General features: G+C 40.5%; 1 protein-coding gene across 1 annotated transcript in view; it reads left to right on the top strand.

The window, feature by feature from the left end:
• LOC111151444 (myosin ID) overlaps nt 1-26,019 on the top strand; it is a 243,387-nt gene that overhangs the window by 40,745 nt on the left and 176,623 nt on the right. Inside the window, exons 15-16 of the mRNA XM_022509449.1 lie at nt 8,212-8,378; nt 18,036-18,243. Coding sequence (XP_022365157.1) covers nt 8,212-8,378; nt 18,036-18,243 — 375 coding nt within the window. The remainder of the gene's footprint in view (nt 1-8,211; nt 8,379-18,035; nt 18,244-26,019) is intronic.

The raw sequence follows: 26,019 nt of genomic DNA, 5'->3' as shown, positions 1-26,019 counted from the left end.
GAGAAAGAGCAAGTAACTGGGCAATTGATAGAAATAAAAACTAAAATTAAAAAACAGATAGGTGGGGTATCTGGGTGGCTCAGTGGGTTAAAGCCTCTCCCTTCAGCTCAGGTCATGATCCCAGGGTCCTGGGATTGAGTCCCGCATCTTGTCGGGCTCTCTGCTTGGCAGGGAGCCTGCTTCCTCCTCTCTCTTTGCCTGCCTCTCTGCCTACTTGTGATCTCTGTCTGTCAAATAAATAAATAAAATCTTTAAAAAAAAAATAGGTTTAACATCAGTTTAGATAAAGCTGAAGAGAGAATAGAGAAATGAAAGAAAGAATAAAGGAAATTATCCAAGATTCTACTTAGACCAAGAAATTAAACAAAAAGAGATAATATTAAGAGACATAAGGATAAATGAAAAGGTCTAATGCATATCTAATCAGGTACCCAAGGGAAGGAGAGGATGGGCAGAGCAATATTGGAAAATATATTGCTGAGAATTTCACCAGTAATGAAAGATAACACTTTGTGGAGTCAGAAAGTCTAGTATATCCCAAGCTGGAAAAATAACAAGAAATCTGCATTTAATAACATTGTGAAATCCCAGAACATCAAAGACCAAGAAAATGCATTAAAAGCAGATTTGCTTAAAAGAATAAGAGGCTGAGAAAAAAGAACTGTAAGCCAAAATTCTGTCCCAAGAATATATGTTTTTCAAGAACAGAGACACAGTAGGGGCACCCGGGTGGCTCAGTTGGTTAAGCATCTGACTTTTGATCTCAGCTCAGGTCTTGGTCTCAGGATTGTGAGTTCGACTCCTGCATTGGGCTCTGTGCTGGGTGTGGAGCCTACTTAAGGAAGAAAGAAAAAAAAAAAAAAACAAAGATACAATAAAGAATTTTTCTGAAAAGAAAAAAGAATTGAAAGCACCCTAGAGGTGCTCTAAAGGATATATGCACCAGGCCAGAGGAAGAGTATATAAAATGAAAGCCTGAAATGTAAAAAACAGGGCAAAGAAAGTGTTAAAGGTGGATGCGTATATATAAGCTGGGAAATAACATTTTATTGGTAAAAATACAGATTAGAATTAAATAGCACAACAATAGCATAAAACTGGAAGGGTGGGTTATTATAATTTGCATATTTAAGATCCTTGGTTGTTCAGGAAAATAAAAATATTGCTTAGCTTATAACCCTGATGATGACACACAATTGCAGATTGAATGTCCTCTAGGAGTCACAAAAAGAATAGAAATGAGGTTGTAACTTCGAAACTAGTTGGGGTGGGTTGGGGGAGGCGAGGCAGAGTCAGAATGAGAAGCAAATAATCCGTTCTAAAAAACATCGAAGGAGGAGACAAAAGACATAGGAAAGCCAAAACAAATTAAGAGGGTAGAAAGAAACCCAAGCATTCTACCGTTACATTGAATGTAAAAAATGGATGAGAATTGTCAAATCAAACCAAAGAATCCAGAAGAGTTGAAAGTTTAAGTTCAAAAAGATGTATCAGACAAATTCCGACAATCTTGGATTACCTCAATCCAAGTTCAGGACCTGGAGTGGCTTAGCGATGGGCCAGATTGTTTTCCATTGCCTTTTGATTCCCAGGGTTAGCTCCTCAGGATTGCAGACCACTGACCCTTCTCTATGGCCTTGAGTTCCAGCCTACAGTCCCCTGGCCCCATAAGGCTCTCTGTTCAGATGAAAGCAGCCCTGAAGGCTGGCCTCACCCCCTTTGGATTTTAGTCTTATTCTTATCTCAGTTACTTTGTTAGTTCTTCGATGCATTTAAGATTCTCCTCCACCCCATGTCTGTCTAGTGCTTTCCCTAGTGACATTATCGGGAAGGTTGATGGCGTGGCTTAGTCCTGTACCACCAGGAGTAGAAGTCTTGACTCCTCTCCTGCTTTCAGAGTCTACACAGTGTGTTAATGCATGCCTTGTCTCTCCCCCTAGATTATCCATCTTTTAAATACAGGGAGTGAGTTCTACTAATTTTATATACCCCTTTGTATCTAATAAAACACCCCCTAAGCGGATGGACGGTGAATTATTAAATGAACTTGAATCTGTCCTGTGATTCTATTTGGCAGTGTTCAAAGCAAGTTAAATGGGTGAATGTCTAAATACAGTGTCTTTTGGCTACTACATATGCCAGTTGATACACTTTCACAAATAATGTTTTCCATAAAATATAGAGAGAAACAGGTTAAAACGTGCAAGAGAATGACATCAGTATTAACTTTCGCAGTTTGACCTTTATAAGACACTTGAATTTGTCAAATTTAGGATTTCTTAGGCTGAGTCAGTCTAGATATTTATAAATGAGAGAGGAGGTGGCATTTATAAATTGAGGCAGAATGCTGATTAAATATAGAGAAAGTATTTCCACTGGATTCCTTAACTAAAGATTTTATACTACTAAACAGGATGGAAGGGCACTTCCCCAGCCCTTAGTTGGTCGTGAGTATCTAATCCAGTGTTCACACTTCATGGGCAAATCAGTTAATATTGGTAAATTCCACTAAGCTGGTTTCTGTTGAGTGAAGTTACTTACACTAGTCAAATGATACCTTATCAAAGATTGCTTTGCCCACATAATTATATGAGTTACTGAGTTCTAAATATCTCTAAATTTACACTATAATTTTCTTTTTGATCCAAAGATCATTTAGAATTATATTTCTTAATTTCCAAATTTAGATTTTTTTAATTATCTTTTTGCTCTTGATTTCTAGCTTAATCTCATTTGTTTAGGGGATATATTCTATGTGATTTCAGTCCTTAGAAATTTGTTCAATTTTCCTTATCTATATGCTTTGTTTATGTATATAAAAATAATTTGCTTTATACTCTATACACTTCTATCAGGTTAAGTCTGCTACTTATATCATTACCCAATTTTTCTGCATTCTTACTAATGTCTTTGTTTTGTCAAATGTGACAAAATCTGATTCTGAATTTGTCTACTTTTCCTTGTTGTACCTTCTGTTTTTGGCTCTAGATAGTCTAAGAATTTATTTAGGCTTATTCAAGTTAGAACTATTATTTCTTCCTAGTGTTTGAGTTATCTCTCATTATGATATGCCTTGCTATTTCTGTAGTGCTTTTTGCCTTAAAGCCAGCTTTGCATAAATAAAATAGTTACACCACCTTCTTTGCAGCCAGGGTTTGCATGATATATCTTTTTCCACCCTTGGACTTTCAACCTTTCCATATCCTTATGTTTCAAGTATGTGCCTTGTAAGCAGTGTATAGTAAGATCTGGTTTTTTATGTAAGCTGACGATCTTTGTCTTTTGAATACATCGTTTAGTTCATTATTCTACATTACTTTTAATGTAGTTTCTATATGTTGCATTTAAATCGACTGTCTCATTAGTGCTTTCTGTTTGATGCTTGTGTATTTCTTTTTCTTTCCTTTGTAACCTTCTTTTCAATTGGTCATTGTGGGCAAAAGGCAAACAAAATTCTGTTTCTTCTGCTTGACAATTAAACCTCCGTTAAATTTCTACCTCTGTTCCTGGAATTAATGCAGTAAGATGCCTATCAACAATATTACTGCACAGCACTGCTTATGATAAAAATTACTCCTGTTTGTAAGTTACATCTCTGCTGGGAGAATAAGAAATATCTGATGAGGATGACATACTTGGGCTTCCCTGAGTACAGGGACTCATGTAGTAAGCATGTCCCTTTCGAGGACCCTGGATGCTATGTCTTCAGACCTATTTTAAGGGATATTGGATACTATGGGGCATGAGACTTTTAAACCAAGGGCACTTTCCATACCCTCTCAATGTGGATCTGTCTCCCTCCTTTGGGACTTGAGCTACTCAGACCATCTCGCCGAATCTGCTGTGCCTCTTAACTTTGCCTTCATTTCCACATTTTTGTCTCTCTCTGCTTTGTTCTGGGAAATTTCTTCCCAGGAATACCTTCGAAGACGGATCCATTGACTTCTCGATTTCCATCACAATGTTTTTCAGTCCTAGGTTAGGCATTTGATTCAGTTCATTTTTATAGTTTCTGGTTCTATAAAAAAATTCTCAATATTGCCTTTTGTCGTTTTGAGCACAGTAACCAGTTATTTTATTACCCCTGTCTGATAACTCCAATTATCTGGATCCCTGCAGGTCTGTTTATTTGGTATGTTTTTGCTGTTTCTAATCCTCATTATCTTGGTTCCTTATGTGTCTGGTTAATTTTTATTTTGCTCCCAAATTATATTGGCAAAATTATTTCTAGAAATAACTGGAGACCCAAGTTTATGTCATCTTTCTCTGGTAAAGATTTACCTCAGGCCCTTTTAGGCAGCTAAGAGCACTAGTATTTCAAATCAGCTATTCCAGTTTCAAGTCCCCATGAGGGCCTGCCTGCTTCTGACTCACACTCATTGCTAGTGGTGACCTTTTTGGATCCCAGCCCAAAGTGAGAGGGGTTTGTTTACCCATGACCTCCTTTTCAGGCCCTACTCTCTGATCTCTTTCCTGCTAACCCTATGAGGCTATCAAAACTACTCAGACCCCCATCCGCTTCCTCCGGAGTTGGCAGATTCTCCTGGGGAAAAGGAGGCCTCAAACCTGGAAACCTCCGTTGCATCCTCCTCCTCCTAGATTATGGTCCCATCATTTAATTCTCCACTGTCTTTAAGCAGGTGTTTTTTTGTGTATTTTAATTGCCTGTCCTAGCTGTCCCCAGCATGAGTGCTTGTTTAAATTACCTAGTCCATCATTACTAAAGCGGAAGTCCTAATACTCTCTTTTCATAAATTAGGTTATTAGGTCCAGAGAGACTTTAACAGAGTTAGCTAAGAGCAGAGACAACAAATGCTCAAGTATCCTGATTCTGTGTGATGCTAATTCTGTTACGCCGCTGTCAAGTGTACAGATAGATCTAGTAGCATTTTGGCATTTGCTGTGCTCAGTGACACTTCTCACAGTTTATTCATCAAGCAGTAAAGGTCTCGTACTCCAGGAAACTCGCAGAAAATCCTCAAGTAAATAGTACGTCCTCCCTGCCTTCCCCATCCCATTAAGTTTGTTTTAAATTTATTTAAACTTTTTTTAAAAAGTGAGCCACAATCTCCCCATGTAAATCTTCCATCTGAAAACCATTAGATTCATGAGCATGTGGTCACCCATCACTAGATTCTGATTGTACTTTATAATAATAGCAAATCTCTGCTTAATACCTAAGCCAAGGATTAGTGTTTCAGAAGAGGGGAGAAGTATCAGTAGTCTACTAATACATAACAAGTCACCCTAAAATGTAGTGCCTAGAACAACAGCAATTTATTGTGTGTCTCATGATTTGGTGGGTTGACCGGCCAGTTCTGCTGGGCTCACTGGGGCACACCAGACAGACAGACAGACAGGTGTAGTCAGCCGAGACTGGATGGTCTAAATGCCATGACTGGCTGAATGACTGGAGAACTTGGCCTCTTTCCTCTTTTAGTTTTTAGTCCTGGGTTTCTTCACGTGATGGAAGAAGTGTTCTAAAAGTTCACAGCACCTCAAGGCTGAGTCTCCATGAGTAACCCAGTATCACTTCCACCATATTCTTTTGGTTAAGACAAGTCACAGGGCCAGCCCTGATCCCAGGATCCCAGCCCTGATCACCTCTTGCTGGGAGGTGCAGCAAAATATCATGGTCCTGTCTTTAAAGCTGCCCCACTGTGATGAAAAAAGGCAGGTGTGGTAGGCAGAATAATGGCCTCTGCATTTCAACACTAGTTCTCAGACACTGATGGACAGAGTGTCCTACAATTCAGATCAGTTCTAATACTAACTACCTAGAACAGCCAGATGAAGAGATGCACACAGTGACAAGATCAGGCAGGTCTGGACATCTGGAGACCAAGAGCTTCTCTCTCCAAGGAGATGGGTTACATCACCAACCCCCCACCCCGTACACTGATATGTTCATCAACCAGAAAGCTCTTTCAAGCTGAGGTATCGGAGTTTTTTGTTTTTTTGTTTTAAATAAGGGTTTTAATTACATAAGTATGATTGGTTAAATCATTAGCCCATGATTGGTCTCAACCTCCAGCCTTCCCTCTGTGGAGTTCAGGCTGCTGAAAGTCCCATCTCTAATCCTGTGAAGGGTTTTTGTAATGTTCACCACCCGTCCTAAATTTATGTGGGAACTGGGCAGGAGTTACCACATTAGCATAACCAAGACAGTCTTACCACTGAAGAAATTCCAAAGGTTTTAGAAGTTCTATGCTAGGGGCCTGTGACAAAGTCCAGATGGAGAGAGAGCGATTTTATTATTTTATTATTATTATTATTATTATTATTATTATTATTATTCCACAGCCTCCTAAGGTTGTCCATGCCCTAATCCCCAGAACTTGTAACCATGTTATGTTGCATGGCAAGGTAGAATGAAGTTAAGTTTACTTGATTTCTGAATTTAAAGAGATTATCCTGTATTATCCAGGTAGGGCCTTTGTAAATTTAAGAGTCCTTCAAAGGAAAAGAGGAATGCAGAAGAGTCAGAACCAGGGAGACAGTATCATTTGAAAGACTTAACAGGCCATTACTGGCTTTCAAGATGGAAGGAGACCACAGGCCAAGAAATGTGGGCAGCCTCTAGGAGCTGGAAAAGATAAGAAAGTGGGTTCTCCCTCAGAGTCTCTAGACAATCAGAGCCCTGCTGACACCTGGATTTTTAGCCCAGTGAGACCCATCTCAGACTGCGGACCTCCAGAGTTCTGTGGTTTAAGCCAACATAAATTTGTGGTGTTATAGAAGACACCTCTGTGCTTCAGAGCCCAAGTATAACACGAAGACCAAGTTTGGGATAACGAGGAGTGAGAGCTTTCTGGCTTCACAGGGCAAAGGTGGCTGCACAAGCCATGGCCTTCAAAAACCGCAAGCCCTTAGGGAGGAGGGGCCTGGAGTGGTTTATAGGGAAATAGAGGATCCAGCTGGTTTTGACCGGAACTGTGTAGGTGCTACCAGCCTCCTTCGTCACGTCTTTAGGGTGGTACCGGTTCCTGAAACAAAAGGCTAAGAGGAGTGGAGGGGAGCTTTATGGAAGAGAGGAGAAAGAGTACTGCAAAACTGAGCTTTGCTGAAGCATTAGTGCGGCCATTTTGATTTTTGTTCAACTTTGTGCTCTTAAGCAGTTTCTGTGGTAATCCACTGTGGCAGCAATAGGAAACAAACACAGCAGGGTCTAGAAAAAGGGAAAAAGTGGTATTTTTTTCCATCACGGAAAGCAGCATGATAAATCTGTCCTTGGAGCTTCCTGTGTAGATGTTGAAAACTCACTCTGTTCAGAATGCAGGTAACTTCACATTCTTCAAATCTCTCTTACTTCTTAAATTATTTACTACTTCTTTTTACCACCAGCCCTCATTAGAGCTCAAAATTGCCTCATTATCTACAGAGGACCCTGTCTCTTAATTAAAGGGCATCTGTGGGTCTGATAGGTAATAGATCAGAGAAGGGACAGTAACTTTTTACTCTGGTAAGTAGGATACATTTGACCTCCTTGATTTGTCCAGTGAGAATGTGTTACCTTCAGCAAACCAGGATCCATCTTACACAGGCACAGTTTTATATTTAAAAGGAATTATGATCTAATACATGGTATAAAACTTAATTGGCCCCGAGGGAGGGATTTCTTGGTAAGCTCTTGCTTAGAGTCAGTGACACCTACAGGATGTTTTGTGACTTCTCTACTTGTAAATTTTAATCTTTTTTTCAAAAGCACAAAATAATGTGATGATGATGGTGATGGTGATGGCTGTGGTGGCCATGATGGCGGTGGTGGCCATGATGGCGGCTGACACTTACGGAGCACTTATTGTGTGCCAGAGCTGTGCTTACATTTTATGTTCTTCATTGCAGGTCATCTTTTATCATGGCTCCTGCCTCTTTCTACTAAATTACTCTTTCCATTCCTTTTTAACCATCTTTCCATAAATACACATAAACTCAGTGTTTATACATCTCAATTATTTGCTCCTTTGTTTTATCCCCTTTCTGCAGTTCCTGTGAATTCTAAAATCTAATAAAACAAAATTTTAGCTAGATGCACAAGAACTCCCAATCTCGAAGGGAAAGGAAGAATAACTACTTTATCCACAAGTATATGTCTGAGAAATTAGAGGCACTGAGCTTAATTTGACACAATTAACACTAATTACATGTTAGAGTCCTTAGTTTGGGATTTTTCTCCAGTGAAACTTACCATTTGCTGATTTATTTCTTTAGGAGCCGTATTATGTACGTTGCATCAAACCCAATGACAAGAAATCCCCACAGATATTTGATGATGAGCGCTGCAGGCACCAAGTAGAGTATCTTGGACTACTGGAGAACGTGAGGGTGCGGCGAGCGGGGTTTGCCTTCCGGCAAACGTACGAGAAGTTTCTTCACAGGTGAGAACAGACTAAAGAACCCTGACAGACATGGACAAATCTGGGGTCCTCCCCATGTAGGACAGTGCGTCAGCCCATACTAAATAGTCCCAATATTTGTCGAACGAGTAAGAGTCGAGGGAACGCCAACTATGAAAAACTCACTCAGCAGAAGAATCTCCCTGAGTTTATGATTTATGGACCATGAGAAAAGATTTATTCTGTTGGGGGAAAATGTGGGTGTTGTAGTTTGGTAAAGAGAACCTAGTTTCAGAGTCATATCTGGGTTGGAATCCTGAGTATGCCACTCATTTTCTGTGTGAACTTGGGCTAGAACTTTAACATCCTTGACTCTGTTTCTCCATCTGTAAATGAGTTTAATAACACTACCTCATAAGGCTGTTGTTGGGAGGATTAAATTAACCTAAGGAGAATAGCTAGGTGCCTGGTACTTAACAGATGTTCAGTTAGTGCTGCTTATCCTTACCAATATTGGTAATTTTCATAATGACAAAATATTAAGCAGTTAGTCATGGAGACCATGCAGTTGGTCTACTTGGTTTAAATCCTGGCTTTGCCATTTCTTGGCTTTTTGACCATGGGCAAATTACATTATCTTTCCATGCCTCTGTTTCCTTATGTGTTAAAAAGGGGGGTAATAATAGTAACTATTTTTTAGGGTTGCTGGAGAATTAAATGAGATTAGTTGTGTGTATGTATGTATGTGTGTGTATCTATGTATATGTATGTATGTATCTGTATGTATACATATGTATGTATCTATATATATCTATATATATATGTACATAAAGCAGTTACAGTGGAACCTAGCATATAGAAGTCATTCAACATATGTAAGCTCTCATTGCTGCTGTTATTTATTGTTGGTAATGATAATGATAGTTGACAACTGGGACTCAAAGTCCCTTTAAGTTCCATCTGTTCATTAATCTAAAAATATTTATTGAACATTTCCTGGGTTCTAGACTACAGATTCCACAGAGTATGAATAAATAGATAAAATATTAGATGCTCAGAAGAGTGTCTAAGGAGATCATGGTGGCAGGAGGAGCTAGCCACACGACCATCAGCGGGAACAGCAGGTGGGGCAGAGGAACAGTGGGCAGAGGCTCTGTTGTGGTAGTGAGCCTGGTGTGTTAGGTAGCGAGCATAGCCGTGTGGTTGGAGGCTGCTCAGTGACAGGGCAGGGGTGTGAGGCGAGATCAGAGAGGTGGACAAGGGCCAGATCATGTTGAGTTTTATAATCCAGACTAAACAGTTTAGATTCGGGCTAAATCTGGCAGGAACCTGTTGGTGGATTTTAAGCAGGGAGCAACGTCATCTTATGGCTATCTGAGAAGATGCTGTGGCTGCTGTGTGAGTAGGAAGTAAGGAGACATTTAGGGATGTTACTGCAGGAGCCTGGGAGAGGGGGCTTCGAACAAGAGAAAATTGTAGATGCGAGGGTAGCAGACGGATTTGGGATACATTTCAGGGGAAGGTTGAGCAGGCTCGCTCATGGGTTGACTAGATAAGAGAGGAACAGAGAGAGGAGGGAAGGATCACAACTCGACTTTGGCATGGGGAAGCGTAGGTCATCTGCCAAGAAAAGATTGGGTAAGAGAGGCTGGAGGAAGAGGTCATGGAACAGGAGCAAGGATGGAGTCAAGATTTGTCTCTTGACTTCTAGGTTTGAAATGGCTACTAAAAATCTAGGTAGAAATGTTAAGTGAGCTATTAAATGCACATATCGGGAGTTCCAGAAAGTAGTGCAGGTTGGAGATAGAGATGGTGAAGTCATTAGTCTAGAGATGACATAGAGAGTCTTAGAACTTTCTATAGGGAAGACAAGGAGGCCCATTCAAGCACTTAGGTTTGTGTTCTGACATGAAGGAACCACCAAGAGAAGAAAAGGAGGCACCAATGAGACAGAGGAGGTATCAGAAGAAGGTTATGTCACAGAAGCCAAGAGAAGATGGCATTTCGAGAAGAAAATGTAGTTACCATATCCCACATTGCTATGCAGTCCAGTAGTCAAGTAAGACACAGGTAGAAGCTCCAGCATTTGATCTGGCAACATAGAGGCCAAGGGAGAAAAGTCTGGACAGAGCCCGATTTGAACAGGCTGGGAAGTGAAGTGAGAAGTTGGCTGCCTGTAGACAACTCAAGAATTTGTGCTGTGAACGAGGGCAGGGAAGAATGAGAGCGGGAGTGGGATGTGAGGTCAGGAGACAATACGTATGTATGTCAGGATACATACATATGTATGTCAGGAAACATACAGAGGGAGAACCCAGAAACACGGGATTGAGGGAGGTCCTTGTCATCATCATAATATCCTTGAGAAGGCAAGGCTCAGAATCCCACACACAGGTGGAAGGTTTGTCAGCGGCAGGTAGGAGCTGGGACACCCCCCATAGCAACAGGACAAGAGGCAGAGAATATGAATGTAGCACAGAAAGGCTCAGAGGTCAGCAGATGGCAAAGATGATGTTCCAATCTGATTGCTTCTGTTTTCTTAACCAAGCATGAGGCAAGGCCAAAACGGGGGAGTGGAGATAGGGAGAGGTGGTGTGGAGGTTTGAGGGGAAGTGGCAATACTCATTTTTGGAAAGTGGGAAAGCACAGATTTGTATGGTAGGATTGCCCGTCAGGAAGATCCAAGTGTCCTTGTGAGATCTGAGCTTAGCAATGGACAGTGAGACCATCAGCATTATTAGTTTTCTCTGCCAGTGTTCAGCTACTTTTGCACAGCAATGAAAGGGATTGCACTAAATGGAGACTCTCAGAATGAATAAAGTGCAGTAGCCTGGAAAATTTGAACTTCATTTTACACTAATCAAAAGGTTATGCTCAAAACTGGCCATTTTCCTTATTGAAATCACACTGTTCTTTAGATTTGGTTTTTCATTTGCTTACTGAGGCTGTAGAGTTGGAATGTTTTCATAAGTAGAGATGTTTTTCTTCTGAGTCTCGTTTTCAAACAGTGTCAAATTATGTTAGAAGGATTGCTAGTCCATTGTTATTACACTTAGAATTCTAGCAACTGCTCAGTCACAGAATTTTTTTTGTTATCACCCATAAAAAAAAAATCAGACATTAAATATTGGAATGAGCTGTGTGGGACTGGGTAACTATACAATGCGGCTGAACAGAAAATATTTTATCATGAGACAGGGAAAGCCGTGGCAAGTAGCTGGGGTAAGAGAATAGTAAGCAAGCCTGACTTGGAGGAGACAAGGAATTTTGCAAGTGCATCCATATCTTTTACATTCAATTCAGGAGGTTTTGGTGTGTTTGTTTCTTGGCATGGGAGACATGCTGTAAGGATTGGAAGTTGTTTTCTAGTACATGCATAAAAATACAATAGAGGAGATTCAAAGGAACCTGTGAATTTCAAATATGGAGGTCTTAGTGACATAAGCGTAAATCCATTCCTACTCCAAGAACATCCCCAAATAATGTAAATTATGTTTCTTTAAAACCAAGAAAATGCACAGCCACACTCTGGAATCAAGAAGGGGCTTGAGTCTCAATGAACTTGGAAATGCGACTCCCTCCCAAATATGATGTGAAGCAGATGTGAAGACTAAGGTGTAAGCCAAAGTTGCAGTTTTTTTTTTTTTAAAGATTTTATTTATTTGACAGAGAGAGAGAAATCACAAGTAGGCAGAGAGGCAGGCAGAGAGAGAGGGGGAGGAAGCAGGCTCCCTGCAGGGCAGAGAGCCCGACTCAGGGCTCGATCCCAGGACCCTGCTGGGATCATGACCTGAGCCGAAAGCAGAGGCTTTAACCCACCGAGCCACCCAGGCGCCCCCAAAGTTGCAGTTTTAAGGAAGGACTGCCTTTGCCGCTCAGGAAACCATCCTGAATGTACTGTCTCTGTGGAGTTGGCCATGGCTGCAGCACCAGGAGATGGCCACAATGGCCAGAACAAGGGACATGTCAGTGGTTGCAAGGGGGACATCGTAGCATGATTGCCGACACCCTTGAAGCAAAAGTCACCACGTACAAAGCCAACCAAGGCCAAGATATACCCAGAAGGGCTCTGTGGAAATAAACAAGATAGTGGTGAAACATATAAGAAGTACCAGACCTTGAAGAAGAGACAGTAAGCCCAACAGATGCCAAACCTTACCCCCGAGGAACCAAAGCAAGGAGTAAAGGGCATTGGAATAAGCCTATTTAATATTTTCAGAGAGATAAAGGAAAGAATTATGGTCCTAGACTAGGAATATGAAGTCAGAAAGAATAATTAGAGATATGGAAAATGAAAATCAGATTAAACACACCTGAAGAAAGCACTGTCCATCAGTAGGAGAATGAATCAGCCACGGGTCACAGAATCACACAGTGGCTGCTAACCAGCATTAAAGGGGGTGACTGGCTGATACAGCAACATGAACGAATAGCACATTGTGTCGACAAAGGATAGTCACCAAAGAATACATACTGTATGCTGCCACTTATAGCAAGTTCAAGAACAGATAGAAGTCAGAATCATGGTCAGTTCTGGAGTGGGAGAACTGGTGGGAAGGGGGAAGGAGGCACTCTCTAGGATTATGGGGATGTTCTGCCTCTTGATGGGCCATCAGTTTCAAAACTTGTTAAACTGTATACCTAAATGTGTTCTTTTGACTGTGTGTCAATTTAACCACAATTAAAAAGAATTAAACCAAACCTCTTTTCAAAAAGCACATTGGTAAACTGGAAGATCAAGTTGAAGCGTTCTTGAGGATGTCATCACAAAGACAGAGATGGGAGAAACTAGAGCTCAGGCGGTATATAAGGTCGATCCCCAGAGTGCCAGTAGCCGCTCATGGGAGCACCCGAAGGGAAGGAGAGAGAGAAGAGGGGAGAAGCACTGTTGGAACAAGTAGTGGCCAGGAATTTTCCACAACTGAAAAAAGACAGAAATCTTCAGATCGAAAGAATACACTGAGTGGAAATCATGTGAATTTTTTAAAAAATGAAACTAAGGTATATTATGTTCAGTTTTAGAATGTTAGAGATAAAGGGAAATACTTAAAGCTCCCGAGAAAAGACAGAGTACTGCCAGGGAACAAGAACCATACAGATATCAGACTTCTCATTAGCAACATTAGATGCAACTAGACGAAGTAGCAGTATCTTTATAATGAGAGGGGATGAACTTTATACTTGGAATTTTATTTCACGCCAGGACACCTGGGTGGCTTAGTCAGTTGAGCAGCCATCTCTTGATTTTGGCTCAGGTCATGCTCTTGGGGTCCTAGGATGGAGCCCTGCATCAGGCTTAATACTCCGTGGGGAGTCTGCTTGAGGATTCTTTCTCTCTCCCCCTCCATCTCTCTCTTGCTCTCTGTGCCCCCCGCAATCTTTCTCTCTCTCAAATAAAAAAATCTTAAAAAAGAGAATTTTATTCCATGCCAAATTATCATTCCAGAATGTCAGTACAATAAAAATATTTTCTGACATATATGGGCTCAAAAAATTTACCATTCAGAGATGCTCTGAAAAATCTTCTAGACCAAAGGGAAAAATAACTGTGGAGGAGAAAAACGGAATGCAAAAAGTAAAATTGAACAAATAAAGCAATGAAACTTTTTGTTAGATGTAAGCATGTATCCATTGTAAGTGGGAAAAAGTCTTTGATAAAAATCTGGAACAAAAATGAAAATTGGAGTGAGAAGTACAGAGAAGTAAAGACTTTTATACTGTTTATGGGAAGGATATAGATGATAATTAACTAGACAGGAAAAAACAAGCATATATTTTCATATAAATATACACTTTTATATATTAAAATTTTTATTTTTTATATATATTAAAAATTTTAAGACAGTGTTATTTGTGGTGGCTAATGCTTGTGAATTGCTCACTGTATATCCCAGGCACTGTTTTGAGGGCCCTACCTGTAGTAGGTAGTAAGTTACTGGAGGGGACAGCCAGATACGGAGAAGATGGTACCTCCCATTTTTATGCAGATGAGGAAACAGGCACCGAAAGTTTGAGTAACTTGCCCAAGGTCACAGAGCCTAGTCAGGCAAGTAGGAGCCCTATTTCAACTCAGGCAGTTGCCTCCGGCGCCCACCATCAGTGCATTGCCTCACTATTGAAGGGATGGCTTTCAAATCAAAAGACAAAATGAAATAAAGAAAACTCAGTCTATCCAAGAGAAAAACGGTAAAAAGCAACAGCGAGAAGGCACACCTAATAGAACATATAAAAGGAGTTGAGACATTGGACACATTCATAATCACAATAAATGTGTTAAACTTAGTCTTTACAAGACGGAATTGTAGAAAAGTCAAGCCTTACGTAATTGATGATTGTGTAAGTCGAGATTAGGTCCTCTCTAGAATCATCTAGGAAGGGCGCTGTATGAGGCAGTGGGGTATGCATCTGGGAAAATAGCCTGTTTCTACTACGCAGACTGTGTTTATCTTCTGCTTTACATAAAATGAATTTGTTCAGCTTGAGAAATGGCCGTGTTATTTTATAATCACACCAGTTGAACTCATTAACAAAAACTGTGGGACGTGGGATAGGATAGACAGTGTGTATTGATCTAGTGATTCTGATGCTGGCAAGAGAAAAAGTAACATTTTCCACTGTAAATCTTTGCTTTTAGATTCTGCAGATTTTTCAAAGCTAGGTTTGAACCTTCATTTTTACTTGTCACTTTTCTTTATTTTTATTCCTTTTATCAAAAAAAGCAAGAAGGATTTTAAGTGCTCTGATAACCTTAAAAGCTGCTCAGGTCTTTCAAGGAGATAATACTAGTTGTCAGGAAGCAGATGAGTTCAGCTTTTTAATTCACAAGTTCAGGATGCTGGTTTGCGGGAGAACTGGGGTCTTGCTATTTGACCATTCAGAACAAAGGAAGAACACCTTGGCTGAGCCGTATGGAGGGGCTCGCTTCCAGCTTCTGCAGTATGCCAAAAATTTCAAACACACCACGACTACCTGTATGATAGCCCAAATGTTGACTCTTACTCTAGTGTTATAATGATTTGGGGTGATTCTGATTTTGTTTCCTTTTTTCACGTGATACTACCTCTCTCTTCATATTTGAACTCTTGCGTTCAGTGTCTGTTTATCTCCCAATCTGGCAAGTGAGTAGGTTTTTAAATATATATGCAAGGAATAATGGGGGTTGATGGTTGATGAAAGAAGACAGTCAAAGACTAAAATAAGCAGGAACCAGCCTTTGAAGTAGTAGATGAAAAAGCATTCCAGGCGATGGGAACAACATATGCAAAGATTCTAAAACAAGAAAGAGGCAACCGCACTACAGGATCCTAAAAAAGGCCAATGTGATTGGAGTATAGGGCTGAAGGCAGAGAGCAGTAAAAGATGAAAATGATGTAAGGCTTTCTAGAAAAGTCCTGTGGCAGCTGAACTTGCAGAATGAACTGGGAAGGAACTGGAAGACAATCCAGGAGACTATTGTAGTAAGCTTGATGGTGTCTTAGATTAGGATTGTGGCAGTAAAGATGAGAATTGCTGAATTTTAAATATATTTTAGAGGTAAACCCAATAGGATTTGATGATGAATTAGAGGAAGAGCTGACAGAGAAGAGAAGGAAGCAAATAAAAATTCGCAGGATTATGGCTTTAGTAAGTGTGGGCACTGAGCGGGGAAAGTAAAAGAGAAATGTGAGACACCTTGAAGATTTATGTAGGCATTAGATGTATGCATTTAAACTCAGAACTCAGAGCTGGGCTATGGAAAATTCATGAATTGAAAACTAAAGTGGGTGGAACAGAGGAGATGACATGGGGAGGTTGTACATTGAAGAGGACCTGGTATGAGCCTTGGGGGACTCCCAACATTTGAGGGTCCAGTAATGGAGGAGCAGTGCCAGAAAATGATATTGAGAAGAAATATCCAGAGAGACAGAAGGAAATCAGGGAGATCGTGCTGCCATGGAAGCTCAGAGAAGAGAGATTCATCAAGAAGAAGGGATCAGAAGCTATTTAGGTATCTCAGCAAGAAATGTGTGAAGCCCAGCGAAGACCATTTAAAGACTCCCAGGAGGCACAAAAGTAGACTTGAACAAGTGGAAAGACATCCCTTGTTCTTAGATAGGATGATTCAACATCATAGATAATTCATTAAGTTTAATGAGTTTAATGTGGGAACCCACTAAAAATACCAGCAGGATTTTTCTTTCTTGTGATTGTTTTTCCCCTGGAACTATGAAGATTGATTCTAAAATTCATATAGAAAAAAAGCAGGCAGGAATAGCTAGAATAGCCTTTTAAAAAGGAAAGGATGAGGAGAGACCACCAGATATTAAAACATCCCTGGGGGCTCAGTCGGTTGGGCAACTGCCTTCAGCTGGGGTCATGGGATCAAGCCCCACATCGGGCTCCCTGCTCAGTGAGGGAGTCTGCCTCTCCTTCTCCCTCTGCCTCTTCTCCTGCTTATGCTCTCTCTCACTCACTGTCTCTGAAATAAATAAATTAAATCTTTTAAAAAAGGAAAAAGACATCTATGATTAAAACCACAAAGGACTGATGCACAGATAGACGGACAGCAATGAAACAGACCAGAATGTGTAGAAATACCATGAAGTATATATGAAAATGTAATATGTGGTTGAAATGCCCTATTAAATCACCGGGAGAAAGATGGGACGTTTTAGTAAATAGTGTTGGAACAACTGGGTGGCCCCTTGTCAAAAGATAAAATTGGATCCATACCTCACGCCGTATACCAAAATAAACCCCAAGTGGGTGAAAGATTTAAATGTACATGACAAATAGAACCAATTACGACCAATAGAACACGTAGGTGAATGACCCTGTAACCTGAATGGGAAGAGGGCCTTTCTTGTATGGATTAAAATTCTGATGTAATATATGAAAAAAATTACTGAATTTGTCTACATGTATTAAACGACTTGGCACTGAGGGGTTTGGAGGGAGTGCTGTGGTTGGCTGTCTTCTCAGATGGTCAAAGTGATCCCACCTCTCAGTACTCAGGCTCTTTGCCATCCCCTTCCCTTGAATGTGGGCTGGCCCTAGTGATATGCTTCCAGCAAAATGGAATTTGGCCATCGTAATAGAATATCCCTTTTGAAAGGAGGCTGTGACCCCGTGACTTCCGTCTTGCTCATTTTCAGTCATGAAGAAGCTGGGTGTGGTGAGCTACCTTATGAGAGGCCAACAAGGCTGCTTGCACCTAGAAACACAATTGGTTTTTTGTGTATCGATCTTATATGTGGTTTTCTTTCAGTGATAATAGTTTTCATCTAAAGATCTGCTTCATTTCCTTTGAAGTGAGTCATAAATAATGTTAGTTTTCTTCCTTCCCCAACCATACCAGCTAATCTATTTATTGGTCTCCCTGCACTGGCTGGGAAACCCATAATCGAGGCATCTCTGTCTTCCTTCTGTGCATAAAGAGAATTTGTAAAGGTTACCTATCTATAAATGGTATTTGCTCTAGGTTCTTGGTAAATTAGCCTGTACTAGATTAAGGAAGGGTCCTTCTATCCCAAGTTTAGTAAGTCTTTATCATGAAAGAGTGTTGTATCTTATTAAAGTCTTTTTCTACATCTCTTAGGTTGATGAACAGAATTCAGTATTTTTTTTCTATGAAGTGTCTTGAATTTATTAGTCTTTCTGTGTCTATTAAGACCAATGGTTTTTCTCCCTTAACTTGTACCCTGTTCATTTTTCACACAGATACAAGATGATCTCTGAATTTACCTGGCCCAACCATGACCTTCCTTCAGACAAAGAGGCTGTCAAGAAGCTGATTGAACATTGTGGTTTTCAGGATGACGTAGCTTATGGGAAAACCAAAATTTTCATTCGAACACCCCGAACACTGTTTACCTTGGAGGAGCTCCGTGCCCAGATGCTCATAAGGATTGTCCTCTTTCTACAAAAGGTAATTTTAGATTTCATAAATAGGGATCGGGTCTTGCTTTTATGTTCTTAAAATTTTGTTGGATGTTTTCTTTGACTCAAGAAATGTTCATGATGGTATATTCTTTGTATCTGTGCCTCTCTTAGAATGTTTTCTGTTGCCTCCACACATGACAAATTTATTTGGCTGCCTGAGCTCAAAATTATTCTGTCCTCAAAATTCAAGACATTTTTTCTTCTGATGTTTAAAGTTAGGGAGATGTCAAAGTTTAAAGTTAGGGAGTAGCCAGCTTTTTGTCTCTTGTCATTAACTGGGGTTTTTTTTTCCCCCTCAGCCTAACTGGGTGAAGGACTTTTTTTTTTAAATCTGGTAATTGCAAAGTTTTGCTGACATGTTTAAAACCCCCTGCTCAGCCATCATAACCGAGCACCAGCACTTGACTGAGGAGTGAGGTGCCGACTGGAAGCTCATTAGCTCATAGTAGCACTCATCATTATTCTGGGCAGGGCCCCCTTCTCACTTCATTCACTCACTCATGTTTTTCTTTTTATCTGCCATACCCATTTCCGGGCCTTTCAGATGAGCCATTTTTATTTAAAAAATTATATATAGGGCGCCTGGGTGGCTTAGTGGGTTAAAGCCTCTGCCTTTGGCTCAGGTCATGATCCCAGGGTCCTGGGATTGAGCCCCGCATCGGGCTCTCTGCTCAGTAGGGAGCCTGCTTCTCCCTCTCTCTCTGCCTACCTCTCTGCCTACTTGTGATCTCTGTCAGATAAATAAATAAATAAAATCTTTAAAAAAATTATATACGTATCTTTTTAAAAATCTTGTGTCTTTTTAAAAATCTTGTGCGAGAGGTATGTTTTCTATGGGGTATATGCCAGGAGAAAAGCTGCTGGGTCAGATGGTGTAGCTGGCCTGACCGGTATAAGTAGTGCCCATTTCCTCCCCAAAAGGATGGTCTGTTTGCACCAACTCGCTCGGGGAGTTACTGTGCCCAAGTCCTGACTAGTAGCGTCCAGCCACCACAATTTTGTAAGAGTAGTAGGCATACTGGTATCTCACTGTTGTTTTACTTTGTGTTTCTCTGGTTACCATTGAACCTGAGCATCCCACTAAATGCTTATTTGCTCCTTTGGTCTTCCTATAAACTGTCCTCTGTCCGTTTTTCCCCTGGAGTTGGTACCATTTTATTGTTGATTAGCAGACATTTCCTTGAGTATTTTGGACACACGTCCAAATGTGTCCAAATATCACATTAGACATTTAAAATATGTTCTTTTTTTTTTTTCCCTTTAGAGAGGGAGAGGGTGACAGAGGGAGAGAGAGTCTTAAGCAGCTGTGCAGCCTGACACAGGGCTTGATCTCATGACCCTGAGATCACACACAACCTCAGACACCCAACCAGCTGAGCCACCCAGGTGCCCTGAAGAGAATCCTTAATTTTGACATTATCAAATTCTTCAATTCTTGGTCTTACATTTTGTTGAAGAGGGCTTTCCTTCTCTCCAGGTCACAAAGATGGTAGCCTCTGTTTCCTCCTCTGAACTGTATACTTTTATCTTGCACATTTAGGTCTTGAATCCATCTAGAACCTACCTATATATGTGGTTTTACGTAAGAATCCCGTTTCATTTTATTCTGTATGGTGAACCATTTTCTCGGGACCATCTGCTGAACAGTGTGTCCTTTTCCCATTGATCTGTGGTGCCACTTTTATCATGTATTATCGGGTGTATATATTCTGTCTCTGAATGTTTATTTATACAGTTACCCATTTTTACATCAATGCCACAGAGTTTCTGTCGCAGTGTGTCTTAGGGTATGGTAGGGTCAGTCATCTTCTCACTCTTCTTTATGCGGATGGATTAACCTACACCTAGACCTTTATTTTGCAATATAAATGTTAATGTGTGTTTCTTGGGTTCATTTAAATTCAACAACAATTTTTATTAGGATGGCATTGAATTTATACATTAATTTGAAAGAATTAACATTTTTACAATATTAAATCATCTTAAAAGTACAGAATAGGCTTATTTAAGTCACTTCTTTGAACTTAGATTTAGAGAGGCCATATAAATCCATGGGTAATTCCTAGATGTCTTATTGTTTTTGTTACTGCTGTGAATTTTTTATTCTACATGCCAGTGTTGGTACAGAAAAATAGTATGGGCTTATGTTGGTTTGTCTGTATCCAGAAGGCAACCTTTGTTCATTCTGTTAGTTTTTCTGGGGAAATGGTTCTATCATGTGCAAATAATGAAAGTTTTTCTCTTCCCTTCTGATGGCCAACATGTTTCTAAGTTTTGCTCTCTATTTGTTTTGCCTAGAACTCAGAAAATCTTTCAGAGTAGAATACTAAATTCTGTTTCTTCTTGAAACAGTTTCCGTTTGCTAACTGGCTTTTTTTGTATTGCTTTTACTCTGTTGTATTTTGTGCAGGGTGGGTGTCTGTTTTCTGTCTGCCATGGTCAGTCTTTTTTTTTTTTAAGATTTTATTTATTTATTTGACAGAGAGAGAGATCACAAGTAGGCAGAGAAGCGAGCAGAGGGAGAGGGGGAAGCAGGCTCCCTGCTGAGCAAAGATCCCGATTCGGGGCTCGATCCCAGGACCCTGAGATCATGACCTGAGCTGAAGGCAGAGGCTTAACCCACTGACCTACCCAGGTGCTCCTGGTCAGTCATTTTCATTTATCTGTTCTGTATATTCAGACTTAAGTACTTGCCAGTGGTGTTTTGTTGTTGTTATTCTTTTTGGCAGATCTGACGCTCTTCTTTTCTTCTTTATACCTATTCAAGAAATTGACTCAGGCTCAGGATTTGGCCCTGAAGGAAAGCGAGGGCCATCCCTCTCCATTTCTTTGAGACAGTCCTGGTTTATGACTGTTGTCTCGTGTTCCCCTTTCTCTCTCTAAAGTGTCACTTTTGCTATGGATAATGATGCATGATACATTGTGTCATCGCCCTACCGTGAACTCACTTTCTGTCTGCTTGGCGGCTGGTGGAATCCTGTTCTTCATTCTCCAGCGGCAGTTTGCCCACTTCCTCCACAGTTGGCGGTGTCCCACAGACGTGAATCTGCTCCAGCCCGGCTAGTCCAAGATGGTGCCCCCAACCCATGAGCCAGCTCTTGCACAGTAGGGATGCATACCTACTATGGTTCTCCCTCTCTGCAGCGCCTCTGCTTCTCTTCTGGGGAGAAATTACCATTTCTACGTAGAGAGGGGAGGTTCTAAAAGAGGAAGGATGACTACTTCAAAAGCTACCACCCATGCCATGGGGGAAGAGCTTCCAGAGTGCCCTGTGATACAGATCTTGCATTTCTGAACCAGAAAGCAGTGGAGCAGGAAACAAGGATCTTTCTCAGAATTTTCAGGCCAACCATTCTAGGGTATGATAATAGGTGATCGACTAATTGGTTTTCAAACCAACTCCACAGCCGATAAAAATTATTGGAAGTTTCTGGGGTGCCTGGGTGGCTCAGTGGGTTAAAGCCTCTGCCTTCGGCTCAGGTCATGATCTCAGGGTCCTGGGATCAAGCCCCGCATCGGGCTCTCTGCTCGGCAGGGAGCCTGCTTCCCCCTCTCCCTCTGCCTGCCTCTCTGCCTACTTGTGATCTGTCTCTGTCAAAGAAATAAAATCTTTAAAAAAAAAACTATGCTACTATCATATTTCATGAATTCTTCCTCTTTAAAAAAAAATTATTGGAAGTTTCTCTCAGCTTCTGGGAATAGGTCATCAGTCACCTAAGTTTTCATGTGCTGTGTGTTTTTATTTTTTTCTGTAACCTTACAGGAATGGAATAGGAAGTTAGGAAAGGCAGCATCAGGAGATGCTATTTTTTTTTTTTAAGATTTTATTTATTTCCTTGACAGAGAGAGGGAGAGCACAAGCAGCCAGAATGGCAGGCAGAGAGACAGGGAGAAGGAGGCTCCCTGCTGAGCAGAAAGCCCCATGTGGGGCTCGATCTCAGGACCCCGGGATCATGACCTGAGCCAAAGGCAGACACTGAACCGACTGAGCCACCCAGGCGTCCCAAGAGATACAGTATTAAACCAGAATTTCCAACAACTGACTTTTATATTCCCTTTTTAAATAAAAAAATAGCTTAATTTTTTTTCTGATTATCCATTAAGGCATACTTATTGCAAAAACAAGTTCAAGCCATACCAAAAAGTTTAAGAGAAACAGTGGAGAATCACCTAAAATCCCACCATCCAGAGGTAACAAATCATTAGTGTTGTGGTGGTCATCCTTTCTAATAGCTTTCTGTGCTTATAGACAAGCATATGTACTATAATATAAATGACATCATAGTTCACATGGTGATTTTTTTTTATGAGCACCTTTCTCTCTTTTTTTCTAATATTTTGGTATTCTTTTTCCCACATTTACCTTCTCTGCCCACAACTTCTCCCACCACCTATGTCAAAGGGTCCCCAAGACCACTTCCAGTTGTGGTGATTGACTAAAAGGATTCACAGGGCTCAGCCTATAGTTGTGTTCATGAATTAAATTTATTACAGCAAAAGGATGCAAAGCAAAAATCAGCAAAGGGAAAAGGCACAATAGGTAAAATCCAGAGGAAACCGTGAGCAAGCTTCCAGGAGTTTTCTCCCAGTGGAGTTGCACAGGACATGCTTAATTCCTGCAGAAATGAGCTGTGACAACACATGCTAAGTGTTGTCTACTGGGGAGCCCATCACAGACTCGGTGCTTGAAGTTTTTACTGGGGACTGATTACGTTTGCACCCTCTGCCCCACATGTACCGAAATCCCATACTTGAAGAAGGGCAGCAGGTATTATAAACCCCACTGTTTGCACAAGTGGTGTAACCACATTGAGTCATTCTTACCATTTAGGGAAAGTTTTGTATCAGCATGTGAAACTGTTTCCCAGTCAAGTTCGAAGACACTGGCCAAGGGCCAACTTTGGATGACGCGGACTTTTCTAAGGATACAGTCTCACGCCTGCTGTGTTAACTCCTTTCCAGATGCTCCCACAGTCTTCCCATAACTTTAATAGACTTCCTTGTACACGTAGGAATCTTTTGTCCTATGCACTGAAGACTTCTGTGCTAATGCCTTCGTTCTGTGCACTGGATGCCCATGAGCAAGATTATTGTTCGAAGGGCGTAATCATAGATATTAACCATTCACATTGTGTAGCCCACAATGTAAGTGAACTTATTTTCCTTATTTTTTTTTTTTTAACTGCAGTGACTTTTACCAGGCTTTTGAATTTTTTTCATTCTTATCAGTAAGAAATGGTGTCTCATTCTACTTCAATTTTGTGTTCTCATGACTCTTCATGAGGGTGTGTTTCTTGGCCTTTTCAGATCGCTTTGCCTGTTATTTACTTATTTGTATCCTTGGCCCAATTTTCTATTGGGTTGTTTACCTTTTGCTTTTAAATTTGTGGGAGCGATTATCTTTAGGTATTGTAGCTATTTTCCTAAGCTATCATTTGTCATTATGGTGTACTCTTCAACATGAAATTTTCCACTTAATATGTCTTATCTTTTTTTTCGTTGTGTCTTTGAGTTTCTTTAGAGAAGTTTTAGATCTGGGATTTAGCTTTTATATGTGGTATTATATAAGGGTCCAGCTCTGTTTTGTTCCAAGTTAAAACCCAGCTATTTTAATTCAGTTTATTTAAAAATTCCTCTTTTTTCCTCTAAATTAAAATTCCGCTTTTGTCTAATAATAAATTCCCATATATACTTGCGTCTATTTTCAGGACTCACTCTTTTATTCCATTGACAATTCCTATGCCAATATCCTACTGTGTGATACTGTGTGGCTTTAACATGTGAGAACCTAACTTTCCATGTATTCTCATGCCTTTTCTGCGCTGTCGTGGAGATTTAATGGCAAGTTGGAAGTGGCAGAGTCAATGACATTAACTAAAACCAGAACCTCCAAAATTGTCCTTAAGAGAACAAACTGCAAAACCACAGAAATTGCAGAAAAGATACAAATTGCTTTGCTTTCTGATTCATAAAAAATGCATAGGTCCACAACACAACTGTCTAAACCACCGGGTGTGCAGTATCAAGAATTACAGGTAATCTGTTTAGTGCGTCTTATTTATCTTCATATATTTGGTCATATGCTTGACATTTTAGGAGATTTGTGAAGTGCTATAAATATCTCTTCTTTATTTTTTTTAAATTTTTATTTATTTGACAGAGAGAGATCACAAGTAGGTAGAGAGGCAGGCAGAGAGAGAGAGAGGAAAGCAGGCTCCTTGCTGAGCAGAGAGCCCGATGCAGGGCTCAATCCCAGGACCCTGGGATCATGACCTAAGCCAAAGGCAGAGGCTTTAAGCCACTGAGCCAACCAGGCGCCCCTACAAATATCTTTTCTTTAAAGAAATGACCATCTTAGGGACCCCTGGGTGGCTCAGTCCATTGAATGTCCAACGCTTGGTTTCAGCTCAGGTCGTGATCTCAGGGTCGTGGGATCACACCCGACGTCGGGCTCCATGCTCAATGCAGAGTCTGCTTGAGATTCTCTCTCCCTCTACCCTGTGCTTGTTCTCGCTCTCTTTCTAAAATGAATAGATGTATCTTTTCCCCAAAAAAAGAAGAAAGAAAAAAAGAAAGAGCAAGCCATCTTAAAGAACCATCTAGAGATCAAAGACTTTTATTGGTTTCATAGTACATAAGTGGTAGCAATACAAGTTCATGTAGGAAAATGAAAAACATGAATTTATATTCTTAAAGTAAAATTTTATATTAAATATAAATTAATCATGTCATCTAGTTATGTAATACTTTTTTGTTTCATCTTCACATGTGTAACCACGTATTTGTGTATTTATAAGAGCTAGCTTGGTCCTTAATGTGATTTACTAGAGCTTCTTTAGTCATTTATCTGCTATTACCAGATGTTCAGGTTTTTCCCAATTTCCACTATCTACGTCCCACTGCAGTGCACAGCTATGCTTACCTAGAGGGGTGCCTGGCCCAGAGTTCAATGTGTATTAGCTATTGTTGTTCCTGCTTGTGCTGTTTTTACTACTAGCAAGCACTTTTCATCATCCTTGATTATTTTCTTAGGATAAATTCTCAGACAGACATTTCTGGTTTAAAAATACACACTTTTCAGATTTTCTGTACCCATCACCAGACAGCTTCTGGAAAGATTGGACTGATTTATGCTCCCACCCACTGGGGCGTGAAAGAGCCAGCCTCCCTGAAGCCCTGGATATTTTTATCCTTCTAAACACCCTCTCTGAATGACCTAAAACCTGAATGTTTTGCCTGAATATTGAAAAGAGCATTTTGTACAAAACCCCAGCTGTTGTGAACACATCTTTGCGTCACTGAAAGAAATGAATTGGGCTAGCCGGTGGGATTTTTTTAAAGGTCACACTTCTGTTCCTTCAGTAATACGTAAGTGCTTCACTTACCCTCAACATAGGTGTCTGTGCATGTGTTCCTTACATCATACTCGAATGAGAAATCCAATAAGATGGTGTTTCCAGGCAGCACTGAAGAACTATTTAAAGTTTTCAGAATTACAGGTGCTGAGAGATCCATTGTCAGCCCGGCCACAAGCATGTGGGGCTGAGGGGAGACGTTTATATTAAGTGTGTTGTGAGGCTGATCTGTCCAAGTTGACTTTGTTGTTGTAGCTTTTTTCCTTCTTCAACTTGGACTTTCCTTTTATCATTTTACCTTCTTTTGTTGTGTTCTTTTATCATTTTACCTTTTATCGTTTACCTTCTATATGTTGTGTTCATTAATTCTCGAAAAATAAGACGCTCATTTGTTGCCTCGTTGGGGA

The sequence above is a fragment of the Enhydra lutris genome, unplaced genomic scaffold (assembly GCF_002288905.1).
Source record: "Enhydra lutris kenyoni isolate GAN:26980312 unplaced genomic scaffold, ASM228890v2 scaffoldscaffold26, whole genome shotgun sequence".
Classification (NCBI taxonomy): domain Eukaryota; kingdom Metazoa; phylum Chordata; class Mammalia; order Carnivora; family Mustelidae; genus Enhydra; species Enhydra lutris.
Note: the sequence above shows the minus strand (reverse complement) of the source record. Positions and strands in the feature narration are given on the sequence as shown.